The sequence below is a fragment of the Bos indicus genome, chromosome 8 (genome assembly GCF_029378745.1).
Source record: "Bos indicus isolate NIAB-ARS_2022 breed Sahiwal x Tharparkar chromosome 8, NIAB-ARS_B.indTharparkar_mat_pri_1.0, whole genome shotgun sequence".
NCBI lineage: Eukaryota > Metazoa > Chordata > Mammalia > Artiodactyla > Bovidae > Bos > Bos indicus.
In genome coordinates, this window is record NC_091767.1 from 101,770,345 (window position 1) to 101,782,758 (window position 12,414).

The window sequence follows — 12,414 nt, forward strand, 5'->3', positions numbered from 1 at the left end:
TTATGTGTAAGTTGCATAGATTGTTCATGCTGTGCTATTAATATCAGTAATTCCTGAGTCTATTACTTTTTAAAGGGAATGGAACAAATCATCACTTCTAACCTGTACATTTGCTCTTCTTCCGATATTTGTCTTGATTGAGAACAGGTCTATTCTGGCTGGCCCTCAGGATAGAAACCTGGAAATTATTCCAACCTCTCTCTTCACCCTTGTTCCTCAAAAGCAGTTCATTCCCAGTTGCTGCCTGTTATCTTCTAACAGATCTGTACTCTGTTTCTCTTTGTTTTTAATTCCTTAGGCCTCTGGTCTAGACTTCTAAAATAGCCTCCTCTGCCCCTTGCTACCTTTTAATCTGCCTCAGAAATGATCTTTATACAAGTTTGGCCCATGCGTTTGTTTCTGGTTTAGGTCCTTCACAAGGTAAACTCTCCAGCTCTTTGATCATCATGCTTTGCCCCTGCATTTTTCTGCAGTTTAATCTTTTTCCGTTGTTCCCATCTTACATGACACAGGCCAGTAATATCTGAATCCTTATAGTTGCCTAAAGTCACCATACTGTTTCAAGTCACTGTGCCTTTGTGTAGAATCTCTTTCGGGAAGCAGATCCTGAGTTCCTTTGCATTCCTCAGCCAAGAAGTAGAATTAATCATTATTCCCATACTTGAAACATTTACTTACATTGTATTAATTAATTGACTTACACAGTGTGCTGTTAAACTCTGAACTTGTAGAAGTTAGGAACACTCGTTTTGTGTATCTTTTTTGGAATGCTTCATACAATGTCTTTAGTTTCCTGGGGCTGCCTAGCAAAGTACCACAAACTGGATGGCATTAAAAAAAACACATTTATTGTCCCGCAGTTCTGGAGGCTAGAAGTCCTAAATCGAGATGCTGGCAGGACCATGTTCTTTCTGAAAACTGCAGGGAATCTTTCCTCTTCCAGCTTCTCTCTGGTGGTTTGCTGGCGGTTTTTGGTGTTCCTTGGCGTGCTGCTGCGGAACACCAGTCTCTGCCTTGACTGTCACATGGCTTTCTCCGTAGGTATCTGTCTTCTTATAAGGACACCAGTCATGTTGGATTAGGGCCTTACCCTACCTCTCTATGACCTCATCGAAACTTAACTGTCTACATCTGCAATGACCCTGTTTCCAAGAAAGATGATTCTGAGGTAGTGGGAGTTAGGACTAAAATATATATTTGGAGGGGATACAACTTACTCCAGTTTAGCTTGTAAGTATTCAGTAGATATGTACTGAATTGAAATATAAATATATGTTATACAGTCATGATATATAATTAAAATATTTTTAGTGTGATTTTCAAAATTACTATGTACAAAGTATCTTTTACATTTATCTATTTCAAAAAATTACATAATAGTTACATGGTACTTGTGACATTTAAAAATTAATAAATATACTATATTAAAAGTAAAAGCAAGTATTATATTCTTTGAATTCTTGATTTTTAAGTCCACTTTTAATGTCTGTACTAATTTATATAATTTACATGTAAAAGTTTTGAAACAATAGATGTATTTTAAATTTGGAAAGCACATTGTAGGCCTCAATAGCAGTAAATACCCTGTCTATATCCTTTTTTTTTTTGGTCTATATCCTTTACTCTGTTTTTTTTAAGTTGTACCTCCTTTCTGCACACTATTTTACATTAATGTTGTAGCTTTTTTCTTCATATTTTTTTTTTTTTTGGAAAATCTGTTGAGTAGTTTTCCATATTTAACCTATATAATAAATTGTATTCTTTAATGGGAATATGGAGAAATTAAGCTTATGTGATCTACTTCTTAGGTTCTAAGAGTCCTAGTTAGTGGGCAAGTAAAATAGAAAGCTATGTCATCCTCAGTAAATAAGAAAACACAGGGTAACCTTATTTCTGTTTTTTTGTTTTTAAACAGCCAGTACTTCCCATTTTTTGTTTTATTTTCTTTTGTTTCTGGGTTTTTAAGTCACTGATCTGTTAGTTTAGTGAGACATCATCAGCTTTTTAGACCATACCCAAGTTTCCTTTGCACTGAATGTTACTCAGGGGAACTCTTGAAAGAAGTAACTATGTTAAGTGTGTTTAAGTTTAATGGATCTCCTCTCCATCCCTGATAAGGCCTAATAGTTACATTCCATTAACAATTGATGTAGTAAAATTTATTAGAATTTTTTTATGGCTAGTGCTTTTTGCATCCAAAGAAACTTTTGCCTACTCCAAGTTTACAAAGATAGTCAATGATTTCTTCTCAGAGTTTTCTAGTTTTAGGTTTTAGATTTAGATCTCTGATCCATTTTGAGTTGATTTTTATGTGTAGTGTAACTGAAGGTTGATTTTTTTTTTAAATTGATATCCAATTGATCTAGCACCATTTGTTGGAAAGATTTTCCTTTCCTGTTGAATTATCTTTACAGTTTTGTCAAAAATCAGTTGACCAAATATGTGTGGGTCTGTTTTTAGATGCTTACTCAGTTCCATTGATGTACGTGTCTTTTCTTTTGTCGGTACCCCCATGATCTTGATTAAAAATCTTGGAAATCATTTTAAGTCTTGAAATCAGGTAGGGTTAGTCTTCCAACTTTATTCTTATTTTAGAATTTTGCTTGTCCTAAATTATTTGTATTTCCATATGAATTTTATGTGATAGAATTTTCATTGGGATTCCATTGAATGTATAAATCAGTTCAGGATTGAATTGATCCTGAATTGAATCCTGAATTGATTGATCTTGAATTGATCCTAGGAATATTGAATCCTCCCAATCTACAAACATGGTATATATCTCTATTTATTTGGGTCATGTTTAATTTCTCTCATTAGCATTTTGTAGTTTTCAGTATAGAAGTCTTGGATTTATTCCTAAGTATTTAATATACTGGCTTCCCAGGTGGCTCACTGGTAAAGAATCTGCCTGCAACACAGGAGACTCAGGTTCAGTACCTGGGTTGGGAAGATCCCCCAGAGAAGGAAATGGCAACCTACTCCAGTATTCTTGCCTGAGCAATCCCATGGATGGAGGCGCAGGTAGACTACAGTTAATGGAGTTGCATTAGTTGGACTTACTGACTAGTGACTTAGCAGCTAAACTACCACCACGTTTAATGGTATTAAAATAACAAATCCTTTGAAAGGTTCACTACCTCTTAAAGAGAGAGACTGCAACAACTGTGGGGCGATTGTTATAACCAAAGTCAGGTGAAAGCCAACTAGATATTCACAGTATTTGACTGGTAGCCCACTTTGTCAGGTTTTGGAAAAGTGACATCATTTTTTATACCTTTTTTTTTTCCTACAGAAAACTTTGTTCAAACTTTTGAAAAAAATATTTTCATGAGTCTTCTTTATACCTAGTGCTGGTTTAAGTTATTTTTTATCGTAATGTTACTTAAGTATGTTTATACATAAAATGCATGCTTATAGTTCTGATAAAGCTATAAATCAGAAAAGATATACAAATTCAACTAAGTAAAACTATAAAACCAACATAGGCTCAAGTTCACAACATTAATGTGCTAGAGGACTAGACTTGAGATAGTATTTTTCTACTGTTATATTGCTGGAAGCAGTATAGTATATTAATTAAGAGCACGGGCTCTAGAGTTAAGACCGAAGTTCAGATTTTGGCTCTACCATTATTTTTCCCAAGATGATAAGTTACCTAACTTATTAGGATTTTTGATAGAATTAGAATTATTAACATGTCAAGTCCTAGAGTAGTGCCTGGCAATCAATAATTGCTCAATAAATATTAACTTAACAATTGTTTTATATTGTCATTCTGAAACCTAATGATTAATGTTAGGTTTGATGGTAGTAAGTCTGATTCTATGTTTAATATGTTTCTGATTTTGGCTTTAACGATATGAATACTAACACATAGAATGTCTGCTTACTTAGGTTAACATACGGTGTGGTGATAATAACTTTATAGCTTTGCTGATTTAGGATAATCAGATCTCATACTCAACTTAGACTCTGCTAGGCAGGCCTCCTTGAGGTTCAATTTTTTTTTTTAATTTAATTTTATTTTTAAACTTTACATAATTGTATTAGTTTTGCCAAATATCAAAATGAATCTGCCACCGGTATACATGTGTTTCCCATCCTGAACCCTCCTCCCTCTTCCCTCCCCATACCATCCCTCTGGGTCATCCCAGTGCACTAGCCCCAAGCATCCAGTATCGTGCATCGAACCTGGACTGTCATCTCGTTTCATACATGATATTTTTAATGAGGTGTCCCATAATCTGTAACATTGAGTGTCTAATCCAATCATCATCCATATACGATTTGGGAAAATCTTTCCTGAAGTTATTTTGAATTCTTGAAAATACAGAAAAAGCATTATTTTTCAGCATAGAGCTTGTCATCAAACTGCTGAAGGAAATCAGCATATTCTAGAAACTATAGTTCATCCCTAAACTGCTTCTGGGTTAATTTGTATATAATTTATAGTAGGAGCTCCATATCTCTGGTTCCTCAACAACCACGGATTCAATCAACTGTTGACTGTGTAGTACCGTGGTACTACTTACTATTGAAAACTACCAGTGTACAGGTACACCTGCACAGTTCAAATCCACATTGTTCAAGAGCTGGCTGTACCTATTCTCAGTAGTTTGAAAATACCTTGATTGCCTTATTTTTGATTCTCTTTTGTATAAACTTAGAATATATTGTAGTATATTGATAGCTATTCCTTGTCAGTTTAGACTCAGTTCATTTAAGTACCTTAAATATTAGCTAATTATGTTCTCATAACTACCAGTTAACATTGGTTGTCTGGTTAAATTATATTAATAGTAATACTGGAAAAATATTTTCATTTTATGGTACTTAAGAAAAGTTTAAGAGCCTCTTCATGAGATTGCAAGTGAGTTTCAGAATGTAATAAAAATGACTTATTATTACTACCTGTTGTTCTTAAAGTTGATGATTATTATAGAATTAAGTGGCTAAGCTTTTAATAAAATATAAAATTTTATCCACTTTGCCTTTTAATTATAACTTTTTTCTGGCCGTGGGTCTTTAGCAAACATACTATTTTACTTCTGTATGGTAACTTTTACCTGGACCAATAAGTACTTTTGACTTCCACAGGCATATACAGTTTTGTATTTTGATTCTGCCACATTTTTACAGTTTGAACAGTTATCATTTAAATACTGTGCCATAATATATATGATTTTTTCCTATGAGCATGCCTATCATTTACTTCTTTTCTCATTAGCCTGTGACATTTAAAGAGGTGTATTACTTCACCATCACATATGCCATTTCAGTTCGGTTCAGTCACTCAGTTATATCCAACCCTTCGCAACCCCATGGACTGCAGCACACCAGGCATCCCTGTCCATCACCAACTCCCGGACCTTGCTCAGACTCACATCCATCGAGTCAGTGATGCCATCCAGCCATCTCATCCTCTGTCGTCCTTCTCCTCCTGCCTTCAGTCTTTCTCAGCATCAGGGTCTTTCTCTAATGGGTCAGGTCTTTGCATCAGGTGACCAAAGTATTTCGGCATCAGTCCTTCCAATATGCCATTTTCCTGATGTCAGATCATAATACTTTTCATTTGGCAATTAATAATGCAGAAAAGTAGTTTTGTATTTATATCTGGTAAAAATACATCATGAACAGGTTTCCCAACAAATGAAAGTTGAATGATGTCACTTTCGGTGATTATGGACACTAATGTGAGTATACATACAAAGGCAGAGCAGAACTGAAATTACAAGGCAATACTTAGATATAAGATTTAGATGATGCATAATATGCTTATATTAATTGTATTATGATAAAAATGAAAAGGGTTAACATTACGACATAGAATCGTAGCCCTCCCAAGGCTCATTTGTTGGATCCAGCCTGAGGAACGATTGTCCTAGAGCATAGTGCAAAGAAAAAGAAGGATTCTGCTGTAAGGTTTCTAAAACCAGACGTGAATATTCTTTTTTTGTGTTAGCAGTTGCGTTTAGCTTTGTATAATCAAATACTCAGTGGCAGTGACTTAAGCTAGATCAGGGTTTAATCTTTCCCCTTATGTAACAAGGAATCTTAGGCAGTTCAGAGCTGATGCAGCGGCTCCATCATATTACCAAGCTCCTCTGGCTATTCTTTCCCATCCTTAAGTCCTTAATTCCTGTTCCTGAGATGACCTCTAGGGGTCCAGCCATCATGTCCTTGTTCCCAGCAGGAAGAAAGGAAAGGACAAAGGGAGAAAGGCAAAAACTGGACAAGTCTATATTTCTGAGGGCTTTGGCAGAAGCCCCACCCAGTGACTTCCGTTTGCGTATCATTGGCTAGAACTGTGTCATATGATATTTTCCATATCAAAGGAAGCTGGGAAATATGTTTTAGGTGAGCATATTGCTGCCCCAACAGACTGGGACTCTGTAATAAATAAGAGAGAATGGATACTGGGTAGGCAAATAGAAGTCTCTGCCACACTAACTAATAAGCAGGTATGTTAAGAAAGTTCAAAAAACAAATACCAACGCCTCCCCCAGTCTTTCTCTTTTATCTGCATTTCTACTTTAAAGTTATATGAAAGGAATATGAATGAAATAAGATCCTAAATTGCTAGATCATGAAAGAAACATGAAGATCATAGTCCTGTCATTTTAGACTTAGAGATAATTAGTGAATTATTAGAGGCCAGAGACGTAAGTTCTAGAAGGAAAATCTGAAGTTCTTGACTCCCACACCAGTCCCTGGTCTTTTGATCTGTTGTGTCTGTGTGCTCAAACACTCAGTTGTGTCCGACTCTTTGCAACCCCGTGGACTGTAGCCCGCCAGGCTCCTCTGTCCAAGGGATTCTCCCGGCAAGAATGCCAGAATGGTTGCCATTTCCTCCTCCAGGGGATCTTCCCAGTTTGTGCTGCTTCATAAAATCTGGTTGTTCATGTATTACTCTCCTACATACACAAGACAGCTTGTTTCTGTTTACAGCCTTGGGGAGAAAGTCCTCTTATCCCTTAAATGATTACAATAAAAGTCATAGGGAATTTCATGTTTCTTATTTGAGGGTCTTATATGTTGGTTTGTTAGTGTGGATGGTTCTTCCAGTATTTATATATTTATGCATTCACTCTTCATTTATATATTCAACATGTACAATAGATTATGAGATTTCAAGCACAACCATATCTTATTAGTTTCTGTATCCCTAAGTAGGTCCTCATTGATGAATGAAAAATTGTGTCATAGTCCCTGTCCTCAGGTAATCCTTAGGCAAGTCTGGGAGATGGATAAGAAAGTCAGTGATAATGGTACAGTAAAGGCCAGGTTCTTTGAGATGATGGAAGTACAGGAAGAGAATCTAAAATCTCTGAGGTGCAAAGAGGATCTAGAATGACTTCAACAGAAGGTGGTCCTGAGGTCATCCCTGAATGGGTTTTCCAGGTAAAGAAAGAAGGCGGCTGCATATCAAGGCAAAGAAAGTTTTTAGCGGCCCAGGGCCAGTGAGAAACTGTGTTTAAGGAGGAGGAGGCCACAAGAAATGTGAGAGAAGGCCGTAGTAGAAAATGAGGCTTGGGACGTTGACTGTGGCCATGGCTGTATTAGAGAGGTTGTAGCACACATTATGAAATGTGTTAAAGGGTTTAAATTTACCAGACTCTGCTGATGGTGTGCCATGGAGCAGGGCAGAGAATAGAGGCTCAAATGCACCCTTCCGTGTGGTCACATGGCATTGCAGTTGGACCATGGCACCTTAGTACAGAGCCCACTGCCAGCGAGGTGCCTCTTGTTACTCCAGCTGCAGATGACCAGGGAACACACATCAAGATCCTTGTTCCTTCTCGCTAGTTCTTCCCAGGGTCTTCCTTTTGGCAGAGCCTTGTTAGACGTTTCCAATCGCACACAGATTCCGTCTATACCTTTTTTCACTTTTTTTGCCTGTTATGTTGTCCTTACTCTTACCCGGTCAAGGACCCGTAACAAGTATTCTTTTTGACCTCTGTCCAATAAAGAATGATTTATTTCTATTTGGTAGTTGGTTATATACCAGCTTGTGTGTATAGGAACCTAAGATGGTAAAATAGACCGGATGAATCTTTTTAACCTGAATTGTGAGGTAAAGGCAGTGTTTCAGGAATTTCAGACAGCAAGAAGATGGGAAGCCTGCTCCTAAGACTTGGTTAGGGTCTGGCACCCGGCCTACCCATCCCTGCTTCTGGTCTGCAGTCTGCCCGCGCCCCATCCCAGCAGGGGCCTCTAGTGGCTCTCCTTTCAGTCTGTTTTCTCTGTTAAAAGATTTTTCTTCCCCACATCTGATTTAGCCCCACATTTTCTTCATGGACTCCCAGTAATGTCATTTGTTTTCTGGTATCCAGCAGAAAACAGCCAGACTTCCCTTCTCTCCCATCCATCCTAGAATGAATCTGAGCCTTTGTTGACTCTTCCTCTAGTAATGAAGTTTATGGTGGTGGAAGGTGAAAGGGGAAGTTCATCCTCCTGGTTAATTGAACCTGTCTCTCTGTAAAGAGAAATGTGCTATGAAAGTAAAATGTGCTATGAGAAAGTTCACCTCTATTTTATTGCTTGTTTTTTTTTTTTTCACTTTTTTTTCTTATGTAGACATTATATTAATAATAGTAAAGGAAATAACAGAAAATTCTCAAATCTCACAGCCAGAAACCATAAACTGTTTTTACTTTTCCCCTACATTCTCTTCCAGTCTCTGCCCATATACGTGATATTAACTGTTACTTTTATTGTGTGCCACCTAATCATAGTTCAAGGAAATTGAAGTGATTGAGATCTGGGAATATATTGGGTAATAATGGCTTCTTATTTTGATTATTTCCTTTTAGGAAAGACACTGCTGATCCTGTAACATGGAGGATTGCCTTCATACCTCATCTGAGAATCTATCCAAATTGGTCAGCTGGGCCCACAGCCATGGGACCATTTGCAGCCTCATTCCAAACCTGAAACATTTACTTTCAGAAGGTTCCCATGGGAACCTGACAGCAATGTGGGGCTGTAGTGCAGGCCACGCTTATCACTGGCCACTGACAGCTACTTGCAGAGCTGGCTCCCAGGAAAGGGTCTGTTTCCAGGATAACAGAAGTTTTAACTCTGATAGTCCAAGTATAATTGGTGTGCCCTCTGAGACTCAAACTAGCCCCGTTGAAAGGTACCCTGGGAGACCAGTGAAAACGAAGCTAGACTGTAATCGGACCAGAGACTCTTGTGACTTCTCTTATTGCAGTGAGCCCTCTGAACTGGATGAAGCTGTTGAAGAGTATGAAGATGAAAACACTCTGTTTGACATGGTTTGTGAGTCTTCTGTTACTGATGAAGATAGTGACTTTGAACCCCAACCGCAGAGGCCTCAAAGCATTGCGCGAAAAAGGCCTGGAATAGTACCATCTTCTCTTCATTCGAGCTCCCAAACTCAAATGATTGATGAATGCAGCAGTGATGTCATCATTAAGAAGATCAAACAAGAGATTCCTGAAGATTACTATATTGTGGCAAATGCAGAGCTGACTGGAGGGGTAGATGGACCAGCCCTGTCATTGACACAGATGGCAAAACCTAAGTCTCAGACTCATGCTGGTCCCTCCTTAGGGTCTGCTAAGCTGATTTCCCACGTAACATCTGCCATCAGCTCAGAGCTAGACCCACATGGTGTGTCTGCATCCCCCTCTGTGATGTCTAGACCAGTAGTCCAGAAGACCACCAGGGTATCTCTGGCTTCACCTAACAGAGGACCCCCTAGTTCCCATGGCACCAGCCAGCACGTGGCCATGCAGATGCCCGTGAGCACATCCCATCCTAACAAACAGATCAGCATCCCTTTGTCTGCCCTGCAGCTGCCAGGACAGGATGAACAAGTTGCTTCCGAAGAGTTCCTGTCCCATCTGCCCAGCCAGGTCTCCTCCTGTGAGGTGGCCCTTTCTCCCTCAGTTAACACAGAGCCAGAAGTGAGCTCCAGTCAGCAGCAGCCCCCAGTTGCTCCAACCATAACCACCGAGGCCACGGCACAGTGCATACCAGGTATGGCGCGTGAGGTGACAGAGTCCCTCGTTCACGTACATCAGAGACTTGTGCGCCGTCAGCACTCCTAAAACCTTTGGCCCAATTTGCTAGAATTTGGGCCTTTGTTATTCTCAGAAAGATAGAAATAATGAAATATAATATACTCAGGTGATATAAAAAGGAAATTCATCATCCAGTCGATGTACCTCAGGGCTGAGAGGACAGCTGTAGGATTGTGCTGTTGATATCACATGGCTAGATTTAAGGTTTATATCTGATCTGAAGCTGAATTTTTATATAGTAAAATGATTTTTGAAAGCTTTGCTCTCCTATCAGTATCAAGGTATTTGGTTACAGTTTTGAAGCCAAAATGATGTTGGGTTAGGCATATAACGAAAATAAACCTAATAATTTTTTTGCCACTATTATTTATAGGAACCAATTTAGCACTTTATTCATTTTAGTGGTGTGGCAATTTAAGACAGGTTTTTAAAAATAAAAACAAAACAAAACACCCAAATGTATCTGGAAGTAGTTTATCTTTTTTCTCAAAATATATAATAATCAGATAACTTGCATTTCTGAAATACATGGATCTACCTAGACTGGATTGAGAGGAGAAGAAAATAGTTACATGAGGCCCCTGTCTGTAATTCTAACATTCTAAACATTCTGTAATTCTAGCATTCAGTATTTATTTAATCTGAGCTGTTGTTATATAGAAGGGGTTTGAGTGTCATGCTTTTGGGTTCATGATTCAAATCTGATAGGCCAGAAGCGGAAACATGGAAGGGATGAACAGACATGCAGAGTACAATGTAGAAAGCAGATGTTCGTGGCACATTTTGGTTTCGTATTAGTTCTTCTCATAAAGTCGTGTATTTTAGGAAAAGCTTCTGGAAGCCGAGATACCTATGCTTTACCCTCTAACTTCCTGAAATGACATTGCTTTGCAAACGTGCTTTCCCCATTTTAGTGTCAGCCTTAAGATTCCAAAAGGAAATCTTCAATTTGTGATTTCCAAATATAATCTTGATATTAATAATAAGATATACAATGAAAATACTCATATCTGATTCAGAATTATGGTTTTCAGTTTATTCATCTTTCTTTTCAAAAGAACAGCTTTATTGAGATAAAATTCATGTATCTTAAAATAACTCTTTTAAAGTTTTACAATTTGGTGTTTTCTGGTGTACTCACAGAGTTGTGTAACTGTCGCAACTGTCTAATTTTGGAATATTTTCATCATCCCAGAAAGAAACCCCATACCCATTAGCAGTCATTTTTTCCCCTTGTCACAGCCCCTGTCAACTGCTAATCTACTTCTGTCTCTATAGATCTGCCTGTTGTGCACATTTCATGTAAATGGATTCTTATTTTATGGCCTTTCGTGACAGCCTTCTTGTACTACTTAGCATACTTTTTTTAAGGTTAATCTATGTGGTCGTGTCTACGAGCATTATTTTCCATTTCATTATCAAATAATATTTCATTGTATGGATAGACCACATTTTGTTTTTCCTTTATCAACTGAGGGACACTTAAGTGGTTTCCAGTCTTTGGCTGTGGTAAATATTGCTGCTAATGTCATCTATGTACATGTTTCTTTTTTTTTTTTTTTTTATGTACATGTTTCTGTGTGGACCTATGGACACGACTGAGCGACTGAACTGAACTGACATTTTCATTTCTGTTGGGCAGCTGTCTAGAAGTGGAGTCTCTGGTCATATGGTAGCTCCGTTTAACTTATTGAGGAGCTGCCACACTGTGTTCCAGAGCATCTTCACCATTTTACAGTCTCACCGACAATTTTAAATGATTCCTACTTCTCCATATGCTCACCAGCACTTGTTTTCCATTAAAAAGAAAAAATTATCCTGCTGGGTGTGTGAAGTGGTGTCTTGCTGTGGTTTTAATTTGTATATCTTCTTTTGAGAAAAATTCATTCAGATCCTTTGCCCATTTTCTAGTTATGTTGCCATTTTATTGGTGAGTTGTAAGGGTTCTCTGTGAATTCTGGCTTTAAGCCTTTTATTAAATATACATTTTGTAAATATTTTTTCCCATTCCTTGGGCTGTCTTTCCTTTGTCCTTCCTTTCTTGTTTTACTTCAATCACTTAATCACAAAATGGTCTTTGACTTAATCTTCACATCATAAGACACAACATTGTCTTTATTAGGCTGGTGAAAGTTTTTTCTAAGAAATCTGATTCTTGATATCTGTAGGATATAAGTAGTACCTTTTCACTTAAATAGTTGTGAATCTAGTTTACTTGTCCCCTTCCCCTTTTTTTGTGTGAAATAGGAGACAGCCTGACAACAGTTTCTACATGCTACTTGATGTTTGAGGATAGAATTCAGAAATGTATCTTACAAAGTGGTCCATTAAAACAAAACAGCTCAGTAAAACTGCCGTTTGT

General features: G+C 37.8%; 1 protein-coding gene across 4 annotated transcripts in view; it reads left to right on the top strand.

Annotated features, from left to right (window-relative positions):
- KIAA1958 (KIAA1958 ortholog) overlaps nucleotides 1–12,414 on the top strand; it is a 141,066-nt gene that overhangs the window by 49,998 nt on the left and 78,654 nt on the right. For all 4 annotated transcript variants that reach the window (XM_070795287.1, XM_070795286.1, XM_070795284.1 and 1 more), the window contains exon 2: nucleotides 8,817–10,008. In XM_070795287.1, the coding sequence (XP_070651388.1) occupies nucleotides 8,841–10,008 (1,168 nt within the window). In that variant the 5' untranslated portion in view covers nucleotides 8,817–8,840. The remainder of the gene's footprint in view (nucleotides 1–8,816; nucleotides 10,009–12,414) is intronic.